Consider the following 20,561-nt stretch of genomic DNA (forward strand, 5'->3'; position numbering starts at 1 on the left):
AAGACATGAATAACTTATTGCTCAAACAGCTCAGACTACTCGCCTAATTGTTTCTCCACTCCTCGCCTACAAAGGCGTCTCTCTACAACTGAAGTAGCTGTGGACTTGCACTTCTCAAAGCCTTATTTAAAAAATATCAACACCACAGAGAAGCATCCGCACTGCCGCTAAGTGTTTAACCGATGCTGAGAAACGGAGGGTTAAGGGCCTCCTCACACCGTCACGGGTATTTGTTGCAGTAATACCCAGGAGGAAAATAGCATTGCCAAAGATGCAAATCTGCATAGTCCAACCCAGTCACATTATACCTCTGGTGCAATAGTAACAATAATGGTTTTCCTGGTTTATTTATTTATTGTATTTGTTAATACGCCCAAACGCTCAGGTATCACGGCGTAAGTTACAGGAAGAAGGTTTGACATGCTGGTTACAGGGAAATACCACATAGATGCATAGCAAATAGTTACATATGAAAATGCAAATATGCACACAAGATAATGAGGTCACATCTGGTCACATTTCGATCCACTATATACACAAGATAACAGGGTTTCTAAGATAGTCACAGTTGTTAATATTTGGTTACACTATATACAACAAGATCCGGTTACGAGCGTTTAATGTTGAGTCCTGGCCCAAAAAAGTGGTTTGAATGTATTAAATAGGCAGGTTTTTATGAGGTTCTTAAATTGGATGTGGGATAGCTCGCTACGGATACAAGTAGGGAGTTTATATTTGTTTCTATCAATTTCACCCTTATACTGAGGGTTGACATAGTGTAGAGTAGTGCTACACACTAATGCACTAAACAGGTTAATTATGACACATACATCACATGAGAAAGGTGGGGCTAGGGTGGGCTTCTGGGATTCCCAATGCTCCCTCTCCTCTGGGGTGGAGGTAAAAATAAGCAGATTTTCAAAGTGAAATAGCCACTTGCAACAGAGTGGTATTCAATAAGAATACCGCCAGATGTAAATACCTTCCTATCCGTAATGCAGTTGGTCCTAAAGCAGGAGGCATTTTGCAAATACTGGCCATTTTAGCATTACCGGCAAGGCTGCAACAAAGACATACATCGGCAGAGCCGAGATTCAAATCTGTGAAATGCTAATTGCACAGATATCTCGGCAGCAATACAATTAACCCAGTGAGATATGTAACCAGGGTTGGATCCTGGGACATGCACGTCAAACAATGATCTCAGAATCAGGTCGGTTAAATGTCTCATTTATATGCCCCAACAGCCTGGTACTTCTGCAAGGCTCATGGAGTGGATTAAAACGTATTCAAATGTAAGGCATACCTCACATATGACTGGCTCCACCAGCATCTAAAACAGGTGTGTGGCATTGAAAGAATGATAAGAGATACACACTGTCCTGGGCCTATCCAACAAGCGAGAGAGGATGAGGTGCTGGATTAAGAGCACTATGGCTTGATGCCCCACACAACAACAACCTTGCACCAGTAGCTTGCTCGTGTTTCTACCCAGCTCACGATGGTGAGGAGAGCATTCAGACATGCCCATTCAACCCTTGGGTTCTGGGGCTGGTAGCCTCTCACAGTAACCCACTAAAACATGTTGCATCTGCTCAAGAGATTAAAAGTGTGTTTCTGGCTGCACGTCCAGTTAAGTCACCGATCCGTCTACTGAGACTACCAAAATGACATGTACCCTGTAAAATACTCATTTTGTAACCTAAATGTGGTGCTATGGTGTCACTTAAGAGGTTAATGCTGCACTGCTCTTTTTACCATATCATTTTCAAACTTCAAACACACTTTTCCTTCATTAGTATAAAAACATCCTTTAACTAATGCTTATGATATCTCGGAAAACGAATATAGCCTTCTCCTCCCGGCCTTCCTCAGACCCCAACTAAGAACAGCACCAAAAAGAAACATAGATCTGAGAGATGTTTGTAAGAATAAAGATTGATTCATAAAAGACATGTCAAAGGCAACATAGTTTACTGCTCTAAACTCCACTCCCTCCAGCAAGGGGTGGTGGTGTGTGTGGGGGGGTGCTGTGAGAAACCTGAAGGTGTCTCACCCGCTAGTCCCCGGGGATCTGTCATGCAGGTAACCAGGACACGGCCATCACTAATGGACCAGTTCATGGGGGTGGACCGGTGCGGGAGCATCACCTGGATGATGGGTCCTCGGGAGTGAAAGTGGGACACCGACAGGTGAGACGTAGTACCCCTTTCCCTATAACACCTTTTCCCCCTCCTACCTCGTAGGATAGTAATACGTTCAATCCCCTGCCCCCTTTACCAACACAAACACTTTCCTACACTGTGACAGACAATGGACTAACACAAAAGCCGTTAACCTGCCATGTCCCAACACAAGGGTAAGGCAGATTCAGGCAATTGACCATAACTACGCACACCTGACGGCCCTTTCCTTCCCCACAGGGATAAAATGCAGAGCACAAAAGCACACTTTGAGCAAGGCCGAACGCACGCGGAAGCAGCTAATCCGGACCAGCAGTTCAAACGGAGAAGAGAGACGGCGAGACCTGAAAGTACGATAAGGAGGGAAGTGCCCTTGCCCCTTTCAATTCAGACCCACAAACTCTCTGTGAAAGGAATCATAAAACCGGGAATTACAGCCAACGTGTGGTCCAACAGATGGCAATGGTGCACGGGACCCTCCCGCGCTGATGGCCAAGGTGGGATGTTGCATCTACTACTGTGGTACCGTCCTTGAAGCCAGAGACAAAAACGCCAACAAGTTCCGCAGAGTCAGTGAGTGGGGGAGAGCTGATAGTAAGCCGGACTATGTTGAGCCGAAGGTTGCAATCAACAACAATATATAACTTCAAAGAACTTGTGAACAAAAAAGTTGTGTGTTTCTGAACTTGCAAAAAACGCCCAGAGAAGGGCTAGCTGCAGAGTGGTCAGGCACCGTAGGAGTGGTCATTCGAAGGACTCGGGCAGGCCCCTTTTTGTGCACCTACAAGTACCAGGAGGCCTTAGGAGAGGCCGATGTAAAGTGTCCAAATGGTCCTACAAGGGTCACGTCAAATCCCTTGTACAATTGAAAGTCTCTGACCCGTTTGTCAAGAAAAAGCTACGGGAAGGGAACCCCCCACTTTCTGATGAGATTAAAATGGCAATGTGAACCAGACGGAGGGATGTCAAGGGGAAAGTTAACAAGAGTAAATCCCATAGTGTGAAAAAGCAAAGGGAGCTGTTAATCTGGCAAATGCGGATCAGGGTGAAGTATAATACACCCAAGAACATTGTGTTGACAAGCGTGAACCCGACCGAGTGATGTCCACAGTGAATGATTGTTTAAAAAGACATTGAGAGTCTTGAATGTTACCTTGTGAAAGAAAGGCCGTAGTGAACCAGACAGAGGGAGGCCAACACTGAGAAAAGGATCAAAGCCTGGTAGAGGGGGATCCTAATGCTAAGGGTAATCGTCCAACGTGGAAGATACATTGAAGGAACATTTTGTTTGTTGTTTTGGCACTTCAGGTCCTCTCAGGCAAGAGACCTCGTGTGAAAGAGACTTGGCCACAGAAGGCCCCGATATTTTGGAAACAAACTGTAAACTCGTGCAGGAGAAGCCTATGAGTGTGCTGTGCTCAAAGGTCCTGCCTTGTCCCGTGGGAAGGGGAGAACTCAGCCATACCATCCTGACTTATCATTTGGTGAACACTTCTTTCTTTTCTTGAGAACATTATCCCCCACTATTCTGTAACTTAGTTTTAAGGATTGGCATTAGGTTTTTTAGTATAGACCCTTTTTATTTGACAAGACGCCACTAGGACTGCCTTATTATTTGATGGTCGTAGCTTGCTCCCATCTTAGATTTAGGTTTAGATTAGGCGTTTCTCTCACCCATTATAAAGTTTAATAAACACGCTTCAACTGTGATCTCTTCTGTCTGTCTTTACTGTTGCCACCATGAGTTCCTTACAGTGCTGCAGCACCCTAATACCTAAATTGATCCACAGAGACCACACCGGTTTTATAAAGGGTAGAGAGTACTTCTCCAATATCCACCTTCTCTGCGATCTCACAGAGCTGGGAGAGAAAACCTATAACCCCAGGGCAGCGATAACCCTAGACGCAGAGAAGTATTGGTGGTCTTATTTGGCAGAGGTGTTACAATGGCATGGTTTGGGCCCGAGGAGAATATCCTGGAACTGGCATTATACCAACCACCCAAAGCCACTTTACATGTCAATGGTATATTCTCCCAGGCTAGAGGAACTGAACAAGGATGAACATTCTTCTCACTCCTCTTAGTTTTGTCCTTGGAGCTCCTTCTGCAGCATGTCCGTAGCAGTGACTCCATTATTGGGGTAGGAATCCAGGTGCCAGGGTCAAGGTTTCAACATATGCTGATGATATAATGGCGTACTTGGAGAACCCAGCCACCTCTCTGCTGCCCTTCATAAGCAGAATAGCAGCATACGCAAAGATATTGGGAAATAAGCTTAATGTTGAAAACACAGAATTCTTACCACTAAATAGCAACTGTTTGAAAGTACACGTCGAGGGGCACAGCTTTTTATGACAGCCAGACAGCATTACATTTCTGGGAATTTGGCTCACCAATCGGCTAGACAAAACAATCAAATTGAACTCTGATATGATTAACACCAAAATCAAATACTTGCTGAACAAATGGTCTCTGTTACTCCCGTCATGGTAGGGTCTTAAAAATTTGTGAATGGTAATTATAGGTACTGTAGGGGGGAATATACAGTATTTGTAATATAGTGGAATTATCTCATTGAAATGTATACAGTATTTATGATTGTCGTACAATTGAGGATAGTGTTTATGGTATATGTATTAGTTTCATTGTGAAGATAAAAAATAGGATAATGATTGGAATGGCTGCTTAGTTGAATAAGTGCTGCGTTTGTGATGCAGTATTTTTAAATAAAAGGGAAACTGTGGCCTAATGGTAATGCAATGGCAGATTGTAGTTGGAGCAGTGCCTGGTGTCTTATAAAGTACTGTTCTTTTCCAGCCACTACTATATGTAAGGAGAGGTGTTGTATAAAGTCACTTTGGCAATATACACATGTGTCAGCAGGTGCACAATGGTGGCACTATAAGGGATGTAATGAGAAAGATTGGAAAGTATGACATTTATATGTAAGGAAAAATGGAAAATGCTGTGCGTTTAAAAAAATGCTTCTAAAACGAAACCTTTTTAAAGTAAAAAAAAAAGCGGGGGGCGTGGCCTGGAGCGCCATCAATGAAGACGCTCCACTAAAGGCCTCCGTGGGATGCCCGCTGCTTTCGGCTTAAAATGCAGCAAAATGTCACCACCGAACCAGGAAAACCTCAGTGGTGACGTCTAACACTGGGGGTCTTATGCTGCCCACGCTACGCAAGTCTCTGAGGCAGCCAACAGGGGTTTTGGGCGAGCCTCCTCCTTGCGGCCCCGGAGGATCCAAGATGGCGAGTGAGGACGTGCTGCCCAGGGGATGTGGGAGGAGGAGCGAGGAGACAACCGGGACCCGCCCGCTCTAAGGCCGTCGGCGGAGCTCTGATTCCGTAATAGGTCTCCGCCCACATCCTGGAGAGCCCCAGGAATCAACCCTCCAACGGCCTCCCCTGCCACCCTCCTGACTGAGGAACAGCCGCTGGACTCCAGCGGACCGACAGGCCAGCCCTGATCCCATCAACAGAGCCCCTCCTCGGGGCAATTCCACTGGGTCGACCCATATGAGAGGAGCGCGCCCCACCCGCCCCCTACCACGCTCGAAATTGATGCCAGGGACACCCCCGCAGGCTCCCCCGAGCTCCGGCCTGACTTGCACCAGAGGCTCTGCAATGAACGGAACCCAACGGCCCAGCCTGCACATTTACACCGCCACCGGAGTCGTTCCGCACGCCAGTTAGAGGGAGCCCTGGGGTGAGTGCCCGCCGCATCTCTCCCTGCTTGGGACCAGGGGAGGCGAGGGCTTTGTTTCATCCGGAGGAGAGGCTCTCAGGAGCCCGCCCTTCGCTCCCTGCATTCACCTGGTGGCTGGAGATAACTTGCCCCCCTCTGGATTCTTTCTGGGGCGCCCCGGCCCACATCATGTCACTGCTGCCCACCTCCCCAGGGAGCTGCAATCCTCCTCTCAACAAATACAGCTACAATGACAACCTATTCCTAACCATCTGGAAGGCGTACTACTACTATCTGGGGACTGAAGGCTACATTGGGGTGGGGGCAGGAGACCCAGCCCCCTCAACAACTGGCAAGAGGGGCTTCCCTTCACAGACGACCTAATGGAGGCTTCATCCTTCTGTTCCACGGGGTGACTCAACCAGCACCCCACCAGGAGACCGGGTGATTCTCCAGAGGAACCCCCACCCTGCGACAACCGGAGGTAAGCCTCGCAAGGCACCGGGATCACTCCCCCAGCCCGCCTGCCCAACTCTTGTCCCCCCTTGCCCTCCTCTCACTGAACTCTTCCTCGGTCACCCCGGCCCACTTCCCTCCCGCTTGCCTGCCCTCTCTTAGGCGGACCTGAAAGAACCTGGGCATTGTGAACTATATTCTGAGGGGTACAGGAAGCCCACCCCACACCTGAGCTCTAGAATTCTCACCAGCAGTGCATCCCTGCTCACCTGAAGGCCCTGGGCAGCCCCGAAAGCAACTAATTTCTAAAACAGGCAGTTCTTATCCAGGGGGCGCAGGGCTACCTCACCAACTACAAACAATACAATAGCTAAACAACTTCAATCCGGCAAGAACTCCGACATCGCGGCAATGCTAATGTCATCTGATAAACCAAAGAAACAAGACCCCCCCACCTCTTCGTCAAGGGAATCTCTAGAGAACAAGGGACCACTAGCAACCAAAGATGACATCTGAGAGTTCATGGCCGATATTAAGTCAGAGTTTAGATCATGTATGACTGAACTTACTACTAAACTAGAGAGCACTGACAAAAGGGTATCAGAGGCTGTGCAAAGATTGGGAGAAGTCGAGGATCGCACCCAAGACCACACTTCCACCCTAGTAGAGGTCCAGTGCTCAATCAGGCTCCTCCAAAAAAAATGTGAAATCCGAGAATTCCAGCAGGAGGACTTGTAAAATAGGGCCTGATGCAATAATCTCCAAATCCGTGGCATTCCAGCATCAGTCCCAGACAAGAATCTGGCAGAATATGGGGGCGATTTCTTCTCTCCTGCCGCGGAGTGGATTCAGATGCCCCGCCAGATGTCATCACCAGGGTGCATTTCTTTACTACAAAAGAAGCCATCTCAGCAATTGGCCACTCTAGAGATAAAATTACCTTTCAAGTCACCCCCCCCTCCAAATTTATCAAGACCTATTGCTTCTAACCCTCCAAAAGCGGCGAGCCCTCCGCCCACTGTCCACTTTCCTTCAGGACCAACAAATCCGCTACAGATGCCTCTTCCCCACTGCTTTACAATTCTCATACAAGGGCACTCTGAGGAGAATTAGCCACTTAGAGGATGCTAAAAAGATTATTCACCCAGACTCGCCCGGAGCCTCCCTCCCACCATCTACAGAAGTCGCTGCAGATTCAGATCCCGGGGCCTTTCCAAAACCTAAGCAGAACTCATGGTCAAAGGTCCCGAGATTCAGAAAAAGGAAATAGGCATGCATAAATACGCAATGGAGCCTTCAACACAACAGGGCCCCACGCCCCAAGACTGGCACTCCTGAAACGCTCATCAGATGATCCCCAACTACCGAAGCAGCGGGCCTTACCCCACGGCCCATACCCTGCTCCAAGGTACAAACCATCTATGAGTCCTTGGAGCAACCCACTAAGACACTTCCGTTTTTAGCTATGTTGGCTACAATCTGTTTCGTGGCCCAAGTGCCAGGGGGGGTTCCGGGTACACAAAAGCCCCCCCTCCCCCTGTTAAATGTTAGCCCTCCCATAGGAGGACTGAGCAAAAATCTCAAAGGCATGTTACTGAGCGGCACCAAACCGCACGACATGCTGATTGATCCTCCTACAACTCCCACCTCCCCCCAGAACTCACCCGCAATGCCAGATTCGGCCCCGGAACACCAGACGCTGAGGTTTTCCTCCCTGAATATCAAAGGGCTGAACTCACCGGCCAAACGCAAGTCTATTCTGCAGAAACTCCAAGATGACGATGCAGCAGTGGTTATGCTGCAGGAAACGCACCACCTGCTGGCAGACTTTGGGCACCTACACTCCAAACACTTTCCAAAACAACTTTTCGCATCAGGGAATGCCAAGAGGGGTGGCACGGCGATCCTCTTCAGGAAAAAAACCAAACCCTAAAATACTGGACATTATACGCTGCCCTGAGGGCCGTTTTATAGCCGTGAAATACCTATTGAGGGTACAATTATTCTCCATTGCCTCAATATACGCTCCAAATACTGGTCAAGCGCCCTTTTATGACTCATTAAGCTCCATACTCTCTCCCTTCCTGGAGGGCCAGACAATAATTGGTGGCGATTTCAACGGGGTCCCGGACCCCACGAAAGACAAATCGCATCTGCCCTCCCCCGGAGACTTCACTACGGCACTTGCTCTCCTGCGGCTATTCAGAACCTTAGAAGTGGTGAACTTGTGGCCGATACTCCACCCCTCTGAGAAAGACTTCTCCTTTTACTCCTATTTCCACAGAACATTTTTCAGAATAGACCTCCTCCTGGTATCCCCGCACACACTCAAATTCACTAACGAGGTCACCATAGGTTCGAGGATCCTGTCCGACCATGCCCCAGTGACTCTGCAAATGCGAGTGCATGAGCCATCCCCCCTCACTGACGTAGATGGACACTATATGATCCAATTCTCAACGTGATGCCGCTCAGGTACACTATCTTCACCACAATCAAAAACCTCTTCAAGGAAAATCCCAGAGAAGACACCTCCCCCGCCAACAAGTAGGACGCAATGAAGGCGGTAGTAAGGGGAGAGCTGATTGCCCAAGGGGTGGCCTTCCACAGGAAGAGGAGACAAACCCACCTGATCCTTGAAGAGGAACTCCAGAAAGCAGAGAAGACCCACAAGGAGAAAGGTTGGTCCCCAAAAATGCAGCAAGCTATCCGCGTGGCACAAAAGAAGATTGAGGCTCACTACGCCGAGCACACTGCACATCAAATGGCAAAGGCTAAACAATTTTATTATGTTAAGAATAACAAGGCAAACAAATTGTTAGTGGCCAAACTTGCCAAAGCAAAAAGAAACAATACAATCATTGGCCTGCGAGATCCACAAGGCAGAATCCATCACGCTGACCAAGACAAATTACGCCTGGTAAGAGCCCACCTGACTCAGGTAATGACCGCCCCAGTACGGGATACAGAGGAGCAGAAAGAATATCTGCAGAAGGCTACGCTCCCCCGGCTAAAGAATTCAGCCCGAGATTCCTTGGAGGCACCAATCACCAGCGAGGAGGTGGATGAGGCGATAAAAGCTCTCAAACCTCGGGCCCCTGGCCCTGATGGCTACTCAACCAGATTCTACAAGGTCTTTAAGCCTCAACTACTAGCGCCACTGGTACACCTGTTCAACTCATTCAGAACCTCAGGCGTCATAACTCCATCCATGCAAGAATCAATCACGATCCTGCTACCTAAGCCCGGAGGCGACCGGAGAAATCCCGCCTCTTACAGGCCAATTGCCCCACTCAATATAGATGCCAACATCTACTCTAAAATCCTAGCAACTCGCCTATCTCATATCTTGCCGGAAATAATTCACGCAGACCAGAGTGGATTTCTCCAACACCGATCCACAGCTGATAATATTCGCAGAGCCTTAGACCTGGTAGAGCTCGCTTCCCGGAACTCCCAAGCATTGGTGCTCCTGGCACTTGATGTGATCAATGCATTCGATAAAGTGGACTGGACCTTTATGAGGCTCACTCTCGAGACATTTGGGTTTGGCCCGGAATTTTGCACGATGGTATTGGCCAATTATAAATCACCTAAAACACTTCTCAGAATCAATGGCCGTTTCTCCACCCCGATCACCCTGACTGGTGGCACCAGACAAGGATGCCCACTGTCACCTCTCCTTTTTGCACTGATCATGGAACCATTTGGCCAACGGATCAGGCGGGACTCCCTGGTTAAAGGCCTCCATACGGGCACCTCGCACCACAAACTAGCTCTATACGCAGACAATGTCCCACTGACCATTACGGAGCCTCGCTCCTCTCTACTGCAGGCCTTAGCCGAAATAGAGAACTATGGAAGGGTTGCAGGATTTTCCATTAATTTCCAGAAATCAACAGCGCTGGGAGTGGGGCTGACCCCAGAGGAGCGAAAGATTCTGATCCCACTGTGCCCAATTCAATGGAAGACAAGGGCAATTGACTACCTGGGGGTTCGGATCCCAGCTGACCCGAAAGCAGTCTATAGTGCAAACTTTCCCCCATTATTCAAGGAGCTGGAATCCGACCTCAAACGCTGGGCAACACAAGAAATATCACTAATGGGCCGGATTACGGCATGTAAAATGAACCTGCTTGCGAGATACCTATACGCTTGCTCGTCACTCCCAGTGCCAATCCCAGCGACAGCCCTCGGGACATACAGAGGAAATGCTCCAGTTCATCTGGAGGGGGGAAAAAAGCTAGAATCCCTAAAACTACAATGCTAGGTAATGCTAAACTCGGCGGCCTCGGAGTCCCAGACCTACAGAAATACCAAATGGCAGCCCAGTTGGCTTGCATCCGGGCATGGCAGATGCTTACCAATCGCCTCAGGTGGGTGGACCTCGAACAATCGCAACTAGCTCTCCCACTCCGCTTCCTTCCAAACATTCCACCTCCAGTGCGGTGACAGTGGCAGGACCTACTGGCGACCACCAAACACACCGTCGCGGTCTGGGATAAGACCCTAAAGCAGAAGGGGATTCCGGTGGGGCTCGGCCCCTCCTCCCCGGTATTCCTGAACCCAACCTTTTCGCCTGGGATATCCACCCAGAACTTCACAACCTGGATCGCGGGAGGCCTGGAGACCCTAGGACAACTCTTTGAAGGAAGACAGCCCTATTCCTTTGAACGATGTAAGGACATCTTCCAGCTTCAGGAAAAGGACAGATTCACATACATCCAACTGCTTCACTGGTGCTCCCACCTACAGACCCGCCAAGCAGCTACCCGCCCCCCTACAGCCATCGAACTAACTCTTAGAGAGCTCCGGCACGAAGGAAAATCTCCACTCTATATAAACTTCTGCAGAAGGATTTTCTAACCTCCAAAACCCGTTATATGGCCCAATGGGAAGTAGACCTGGGCCACCCTTAGAGGACCAATCATGGGTGGATATCTGGACCTGGATCCACTCCTCGTCAGCGTGCATCACAAACAGGGAATGTGCATATAAGATCCTTATGCGTTGGTACTACCCTCCTCTAAGACTCCATCACATGAATCACACGCTTGACCCGCAATGTTGGAGACAATGTGGCCAAATAGGGTCCTTCTTTCATATGTGGTGGACGTGCTCTAAAGCCCAAAACCTTTGGAAACAATGTCCAACAACCATTGCAGAAATCACCCAGATACGGCTACCCCTTGGCCCCCGAACCCATTCTGCTGGGAGCTCTGACCTCTGGAAACTACCCAAGATCCGGACCCAAAGCTAAACTAATATCGCAGTGCCTTCTGGCAGGCAGAATTGTGGTGGCCCGCAGATGGAAATCTGTAGAGGGTCCTCTTATGCCCTTTTGGTGGGTGAAAGTCTGGGAGGTATTAATCGCGGAAAAGGTAATGGCAGCCAGGGCGGCCCACCTTCATCGTTTCCAAAACATTTGGGGCCCAGTCTTAGACTTTGATAGGAACTTTCCAGCTTTGATTTACAAGCCCCAACTGGCACGAAGGACTCTAAATGATGGAGGCATGTCGCAAGAAACAGGATAGAGGGGGCAATGTTTGGGGACCCAACGACCATGGGGAGGAAAGGGAGGGTAACAAAGCACGTTGTTTCCATGATGCATGTCAAATCCGATCAAATATCGTATTATCATAACCTGCCTTGTTCAAAAATAAACATTTTTTAAAAAATTAAAAAAATGCATATGTGCATTTTTAGCAGCACTGTGTACAATTTGTTTGTATAAGTAATGCAAATGCAGATGCAAAAGAATTCTAGAACATTGTTTAGTGGCAGTTGGTGTGTGGAAATTTAATAAGTTAAACAAAAGAGGTGATAACTGGAAGGTTTGGAACAAATCCTAACATCTGGCATTGCTCTGGGCAACCCTCCAGACCATCGTTCTTCACCTGTCAAGCCATTACAAAAGAGGAACGACCATATGCAAATCAGGCTGGGTCCCACCCCAAAAGGGGCAGTCCAGCCCAAACTGCTTGGTCACATCCCTTCTGCATGAGACCACAAGCATCCCCAAACATGTTTTGGCCATGTTGGGCCTCATCAGTGAGGAGTAGCTAGGGTCTCTAGGCCCAGCAGGAACGGAACCCATATCTGGGCATATCCATCCCACTCGGGAGAGGATGGATGTGTGACTGTTCGAATGCAGGCAATGAGGGAGTGTTGCAAAAATAAAAGTAAAAAGGGTAGATGGGCTGGCCTGTGCGATGGTGTGCACATGCCATCCGGGTCTTTTATCTATGCCTGGCGTGGAAAGGGAATGGCAGAAACCGCTGATAGTCATGAAGGTCCATGGATTATGGCCCTTATTGTATGCTAGAGAAAAATATTTGTGACAGAAAATTGTTTCTATCCTTTTCTCTTTTTCTCTAGTATACATTCTTTTGCAGGAGAGGCCAGGAAGTAAGATTGGGGGGTTTAGGGTGGGGGGGATGATGGAAGGGGAACCAACCACAGAGATGGAGTGGCAGGTGGACAGGGGAAGATGTTGTGCATGCCTTAAATCTATGGTAGGGGGCAGTGTTTCTCATGCTCCTTAATTGCAGCCTCAAAAGCACTTCGGACCCCCCCCTTGCAGAGTGTGTGTCACAGTATATACAGAGTACCGTATCTTGGAAATATATGGATCGACATCCTCTTTTATGGCTTGCGAGGCAGCTGGTGAGATCTTCTGCCCTATAGGAGTAGCATGTGTGGTTGCAGGAGCGGTGGAGGAAGATGAGGTACAGGAAGACCGCCTACTACTTCCTGAGAAAGGAACAGCCTTTCTCAGAGCATCCGGGTGATGTGACCGGGTGTGGTGGCACATGGAGGTGGTAACAAAAGAGTACTGCCTGCGTTGTCTCCTACTGACTTGAGTATCATTCCACACTCAATGCATTCAACATGGGTAGCCAGAGCCTTTGGTACCCCTTGTATGGTCTTAAAGAACCGCCAAACCCATGATTCTCACTGGGTGCTGGAGGTAGGCATTTCCTCCATCTCATCTTCATGATCCTCTTGCTCCTCCTCTCATCATTGCGCCTTTTCCCCTGTCCAGGCCCACCAGCTGGTGGTGGTGGTGGTTGCCCCTGGGGAGGAGGCATGGTCATGGCTGATGCAATTTTTGAAGTTAAATCGCTTGCTGCTGGATTTCAGATGGAAAATGAGTAAGACTGGGTCTAGGAGCTGCGCAAGGGTAAACTTTCAGCTTAAAACCTGGCAGATTGGCTGAAATTGCAGTTTTGAAATGTCCCCGAAGCACGGACTGGTTTGCAGACACATCACGTTGCGCGTGCCGTCATACAACGCTGTCCGGGAAGTCCGTGATGACGTCAGACGTTCGTGAATATCGGCAAAAAAAACAGTGTTAAAAGTTGTAGAAAGTTGATAGAAGTGTTAAGAATGGTGGTAAAAGGTGGGGAAATGGCACAATTTTCGCCTGGAAACTTCCTAGATTGACCGAAAAATGCTTCTATATTGGCGGGGAGTAGGATATTGGAAGTTGTATCAAAATAAGGGTGCACTGGTAAAAACCTATGAAATTCAGTGAAAAAACGTTATTAAAGGGACGTTACGGTTACAAGTAAAATCGAAAAACCCCAGAAATTAGCCAGTTATGGTAAGCTAAGCACCCATAACTCGCGCAACCGCCGGGCACTGCTAAGACTAACACCAAGGACATTAAGGATGACATCACAAATATGTGACAACTGCTTTGAAACAGTATTTACTTCCTATATAAGTGCCTCACAAGCGAACAGTAAACAAACAAAATAAATATATACATACTAGCTGTCCCCGGCCACGCGTCGCTGAGCTCAGTCTGGTTAAATGCAAAAGACAGAAAAGAGAAAGCGCAAGTTTCTAATATGTTTAATTTCACAATGCTTGTCGGTAGTTTTTAAGTTGAAGCAATTTAATTTTCCAGGCGGCGCAACACATTCCTTTCGTTTCTCCATTAAATTTCAGAGCCTTGCAATAAGGACACACTTCAGTCCTGGTGCCGATGAGAACATGCCGGCTCAAACTATAATCATCAGCTGGGTTTTACCGGAATGCAAGGCGATTGTAATTGTGTGATTGCTGAGCACAGAGTCGTGTTTGAAGCTGATCTGCTGTTTCTCGTTGACGTCTTTCAGCCACTCGCAGCCTGTCGCGTTAGAACAAAGCAGATATGAAGCTGCAGAACGCAATCGCCATGCTCGCAACCGTGCATCATGAAGTCGGACTGCACGTCGCTGTGCTGCAACCTCAGCACGTAAGTATAGCGTGTGTTGCTTTTACGTCCAACAGATGGTGCCGTTTTTTCAGTAAAATATGTAGTATAGCGGGTGTTGCTTTTACATCCAACAGATGGCGCTGTTTTTCAGAAAAAAGCATGTTTTTACCTGTCACAGGTGTGACATCTATGTATATAAACACACGCGCCTCTTCAAATGCAACGTTGTGTCAAAATTTCAAAGCAATCGGTGAAGAACTTTCGGAGATTTAAGCTTTTGAACAAACGAACATTTATATACATATATACATATATATATATATATATATATATATATATATATATATATATATATACACACATATATATATACATATATAACAGTAGAATGGCCAACCTCCTATTATGCCAAAATCATAAAGAATATCTGTTAGCAGGCTACAATTACCCTTGTCATGAGGAGGTGCAGGGTTCCCGAACTTTGCCAGATATATGTACATTTTGGCATCATCCAAAGCATGGGGTGGTTCTCTGAAGAAGACCCATCCTTACTCCCAGCGTGGCATAAGTTAAAAAGAATGTGCCAACTGCAAACACTACCAGAGACAGTATGTTCTTATTGGCCAAGCCTACACTGCAAGAATTAGGACCAATTGCCTATTCCTGTAAAGCCCTACGATACTGGGAGACCACCAATGACTGGCCAACTAGGGACTGCCATCCGATTCCACTGGTTGAACAATAAGAGAACCATTGATGGCTGCCCGTTACATTTGTATTGATAGAGGAAGCAGGGAATACTTCATATGGCTCAGGTATGGTTAGCAACAGGTATGCTTTCCTTCGAGTCTCTAGGGGCCACATACAGTCTTCCAGATGGGGAGTTCCTAAGGTATATACAGCTAATGAGGTGCGACCGGAATCTAATGGAAGGCACCATGGAGAAAAACAGAGCTAAGATGTCTCGCGTACGATCAGCATCGAATTAATACAGAGCAATAATTTAATGCAATATTTTGCCCCTAACAGGAAGAATAAACTGATGTGTGAGGAAGACTGTATTTTCACCTTCCCCTACTTACTTTGGCTAGGGGTATAGCAAAAATCTGTAACACTTCAAAGTCATCCTCAACTACGCAAACATCATATATGCTGTATAATAGAGCGTGCTTCGCTACAACCCGCCTTGCAAAAGATGAAGAAAACCCATTGCACTTTCGATATTGGTCATGCAAACGGGAGAAGGGCACCCTTAATATGCTCTTCTCAAGTAAATACTCTGCAGACCATTAGAACAACATATTGCCATGGATCAGACGCATTTGCAGAACTTCAAACCCCTTTTCCCTTTTTTCAGTCATGGTGGGGAGCTCCAGCCCAGCTTTTGAGGGCAACAAAACACAATGGAAAATGTATGCATTTAGGCACAGGAGGAACAATGCTCTTTTGATCACAAAAGAAAGTACAATAGATGCACTCGCTGCAATGGCATTTAAGATGCTTACCTCTAACTAGAAGAACCTAGCTCATGCCTCATGGAAGGCTTGGTGAATACAGTTGGCTTATGTACAGCAAATGGAATTTTATCTCTCTAAAATAAATAAATAAATAAATCGACACACCCATTGTCTAGACCTAATCCTTGGTGTTTGCCAGAGGACTTTTTGGGATGCAACAGTTGAACCTAAGAGCTAATGTCTGATTTGGTCATGTTTACCAGGCTTGTAACAAAGACAGATAGCATGACACCTACGGCTATGGTCTCTGGGCGCCTGTATTGCTTTCTTTATCCTTCTGTTAGATATGTACTATATGTTGAATATTACAGGACATTGGGAGTATGTCACAAACTGTTACAAATCACAAACTGTTTTGGTCAGCACTTTTAGGTCTTAAAATACGACTTCTCATATATTCCAGGAATGTGCCCAAGGTATGGGCAAAGTTCCTGTGTTTCAACATGTAACGGACACTGTGTCCGTTTACCTTCCAACAGACTGATTGAGCCGTTCGTCTAAATACCAAAAATTAGTAATTGTTTCCTATCTGAATAAGAAAATGATCTACATTAAGAAGAGCTCTTTGCCTGCTTGGTACATTTAGAAACTATGCTCCAGTAAATCATACACTGTAGCCCTATAATCATTCCAGAATATCACAGGACGTGCACTCCCGCTCATTGCCATTTAATACAGAAATCACTTCGGACAGTCCGATGTGAATTACATCACCTGCCCAATGATGACGTTCCTTTAATGCCCTGAGGGAATAAAACCTGTCAGTGTGTCTTTTTTATACTCTGATGTAGACCGACACAACATGAGTTCAAATTAGTTAAACTACTTCCTACTTTGTGTCATACCAGTGTTAGAACGATACCTGGAGTACTACATCAAGTGCTATGTTTAAATGGACATTTGCAGTTGGCATGTTTGCCAAAAGGGAATGGGTCTTCCGAATCCATATTTTGTAATCAGGATTGTAATGTGGACACCATCTATGCATGCTTATTGGGATTTTCACTATGATATATGACTTTGTGTTCAAAGATTTGTGCCATTAATTTCGTAAATATTCACTTGTGCGATTGTTCCCATCTGTATGTCATTAAACATTGCTATGAACATTTCACTTTTTTCTTTAACCTTGTTTAGTATAAATCATTGTTTAAGTAGGTATCTACTTTCCCTAGATAACTTGTTGTAGTATTGTTTAATTTGTCCAGTGTTGTCATCTTTGGGTATACGCTATAAATTTCTTAAGGAGGTCTGGCCCTCACACCTTTTTATCCTGTTGCAGTGTAGAAATACCCAGCTGACACAGCAGACATGCTCCAGTGGGTGTCTGCAAGCATGAGACACTGCATGAAATCCTGGATTTTAATAGTTGCAATCAGTGACAGTCAGCGAGAGAGCCCATCCATGCAAAGCGCTCTGCTGAACTTCGCAAGCTCATGCACCAAGAAGGAAGTCTCTTGCATAAACCCAGAAATGAAGAACTCCAAGAGCTGAAGTGCTTTCCATAAACACCACAAACACAAATGTAAATCCGAGATGGTTGCCCACAAAGAAATAATCACATCCAGCAGAATCATGTATTGTCCCACCCGCCTAACAAATGCAGCTGGGGAGTTTTACAATTCCCCAGGACAGTGGGCCAATCACTCGTCATTCATGCCCAGGTGACGTTACTCAAACAATTACCAGCCCTGCAAGTAATCCTGCTAGATTATAAGAAGGAGAGTGAAGTGGAGGGATGTGTGGGTGTCAGGAAGAATGCAGTGAAGAATAGTGGGTATCAGAAGTGAGGAAGAAAGGTAGGGAATGGAGGTGGTGGAAAGGAGCGGAACAGAGAAGGAAGAGGGGAGAAGACTGGTGAGAGTAAGAGGAGAGATGGTGAAGGAGGTACAAAGGAGTGGACATGAGGAGGAGGGAGAACATCAAAGAAAGAGGGATAAGGAGAAGAAGCTAAAGAGCAGCAGAAAAAAGGTGGATGATTGAGCAGAAGAGGGGACGAGGTGCAAGATGACCAGAGGAGAAGGAAGGGGAGGAGTTCAAAACATCAGTAAGACAGAGGGAAAAATGCGAAGAAGGTAAAGAGAAGCCAAAAGAAGGACAAGGGGCGATCAGAGGATAGTGGCGATAAAGTAGGAAAAGGAAGCACGGTAAAGCAGAAGGGAGGCAGAAGGGGAAAATGTCTGAGAAATGGGCCAGAGAAGGCGAGAAAGAGAAATTGCAAAGTGGAGAATTTCAAAGAAAGATGTGCAGAAGGGGAGGAGATGCAAGAGAATACTAAGGAGGCGACTGGGAGAAGTCAGAATAGAGTGTAGGAACGGCCAGGAGAAGGGACAAGAGGAACAGTGGAACACCAAGAGAAGAAAAGGAGGTGAAGAGAAACAGACTAGAACATGGATACATTTGAGGATTTAGGAATAACGGGGAGATCAAGGGAGTGAAGGCCAGGGAGAAGGAAAGTAGAAGTGACTAGGAGGAGGTGGCTAATGGGACAACAAGTGAGCCGGTTGAGGCACGGGGTAATGAAGCGACTACAGCCTAATGGAGAAGTAGTACTTAGGGAGGTCCCTGACCGCCAACCAGGGCCCAATGCGATCCAGCAAAGGATCTCAAAGTGACTGAGGCCTGGCCCACTTCTAGACAACCAAAGGTTCTACGAAAGCCAAGCAAGCAAACTCAGCAGCCAAAAAACGAGTGTGGGCTACTTAATACCCCAAAGACTGAGTGATGTTTTGTGTTCCATGCCAGCAAGGTAGAGCCTAAGGGAGAGAAGGACGGACTCAGTATCAGAGATCTGTAAGGAAACTTAACTTGCTTATTTTATGTTGATGTCCCACCAAGTGACCTTAGTTAAACCTAATGCCCAAACGTTTTCTATGTGTGCAATAAAAACCATTGGGCGAGAGATCTTGGCTTGAGTCGTCTGTTGATGTATTGAGGTACTCTATCTACTGTAAACAAACTGCAAAGAATGTGCATTGCAGTTTTTCTTAAACGTCTGTGTATTAATAAAAACCTTCCAGAACCGATCAACGCAACAGGACATTTTTTGAATATTGATAACTAGATAATGATAATCTGCACAGACCACTATCATGTTACTGGTTTCGGGGTTAGAAGCTCTGAACCCATAGGCTATGGCCCCTCCTATGCTACTTGGCTCCCCTTTTCTAGGAACAAAGACAATCCTACGCAAACTGTTGCAATAAAATGCCTCAGAGACCTTGTGAATGGGGATGGCTTCTAAGGACACCAATGTTAAACCTGAGAAAAGGAGCTTTGTGGAATAACTCACACAAGTTACCCAGGGCATTTTGTGTATTTAAACCTTTGTCATATTGCAAACTGAAAACAGGCATGAGGTTCCAAGGCCTGTAATTAAGAAGATATGGCGTTTACATCAGTTTATGTGACTGAAGCTCACAGTGCATCTTCCTTAAAATCGATTATCCTTACAAACCTTCAAGGAAACTAGAAACAAACACTGTACAAGAACTCTCTAATCTGCAAACTAAAAGAAAATAGCAATGCTTTCAATTTTTGCATCGCACTAGGAAAATGAGAACAAAAAACGAACCTATTATTCAGAAAATATTCAAACAGAAAAAATAATTTCGTAATTTTTAAATGAAGCATAACAGTACCTGTACAGTTTTTCCAAGACCCATGTCATCTCCAAGAATACAGCCTCTTGATTCAGTGTAATGTCTGTGCATAAACTGGACCCCTTCTCGTTGGTAATCACGTAAATATCTGTTGATTGTATAAGGTATAGAGTCACCCGTATTTGATAAATTGAAAGCAACCGCGGGACCTGAATGCCTTTTATCCGGGAAGAGTGGTTTCTCAAGATCAGCATCATCAAAAATTACACTTTTCCAGGGATCTTTACTATCTTGGACTTTGCAAAGTTCTTTTATCTGTATTGTATGTTCTTCAGGGTGCATAGACAAAGTTACTGCAGAGGTTCCACCTTGTTTATCTGATTTAATGGACCGTATTCTGGCATCTGGGGTCTTCCCTCTTTTAGAGATGGGCGAAAGGCACTTGTCTCCAATATGGCACTCACCTAGAAACAAAAGTTAAAAATTCACATTGTGCATAATCAAAATGTCTTAACATTTTTATCACTTGTTATTGCTACGCTGTAATACTCTCACCACTCTACGTCACCCGCTACATATCTGCCATAAACCAGTGTTTATGACAAATTATAACAAATCATAGGCCTTTCTTATTTACTTTCGTTACCAACTTTGCCCATCTACATTTCCTCTTTCACCCTTTTCTGAAAAAATAGAAGTCTACCAATTAGCAAGTGTGTGTCAATATTAAGGTGATAACATATTTCGTAGCCACTTGCATATCTGTGATAGAGTTGTGAGTATTTTGTGATCTAGTTACAGATGAAAAAACATATCCGTAAGGTACTGAGGTCAGAACAACACCAATAGAATACATCACTCTTATATCACAAAGTAAACAAAGAACGAGTATACTCTTATTGCCTG

The 20,561-nt window shown here is 46.2% G+C and overlaps 1 protein-coding gene across 3 annotated transcripts in view; it reads right to left on the reverse strand.

Moving 5' to 3' along the window:
• The window catches only part of ERCC6L2 (ERCC excision repair 6 like 2), a 1,852,128-nt gene that overhangs the window by 1,789,391 nt on the left and 42,176 nt on the right, over nucleotides 1-20,561 (reverse strand). For all 3 annotated transcript variants that reach the window (XM_069625699.1, XM_069625698.1, XM_069625700.1), the window contains exon 3: nucleotides 19,695-20,119. In XM_069625699.1, the coding sequence (XP_069481800.1) occupies nucleotides 19,695-20,119 (425 nt within the window). The remainder of the gene's footprint in view (nucleotides 1-19,694; nucleotides 20,120-20,561) is intronic.

This window comes from Ambystoma mexicanum, chromosome 6p (genome assembly GCF_040938575.1).
Source record: "Ambystoma mexicanum isolate Mex_15411 chromosome 6p, UKY_AmexF1_1, whole genome shotgun sequence".
In the NCBI taxonomy this organism is placed as follows: Eukaryota; Metazoa; Chordata; class Amphibia; order Caudata; family Ambystomatidae; genus Ambystoma; species Ambystoma mexicanum.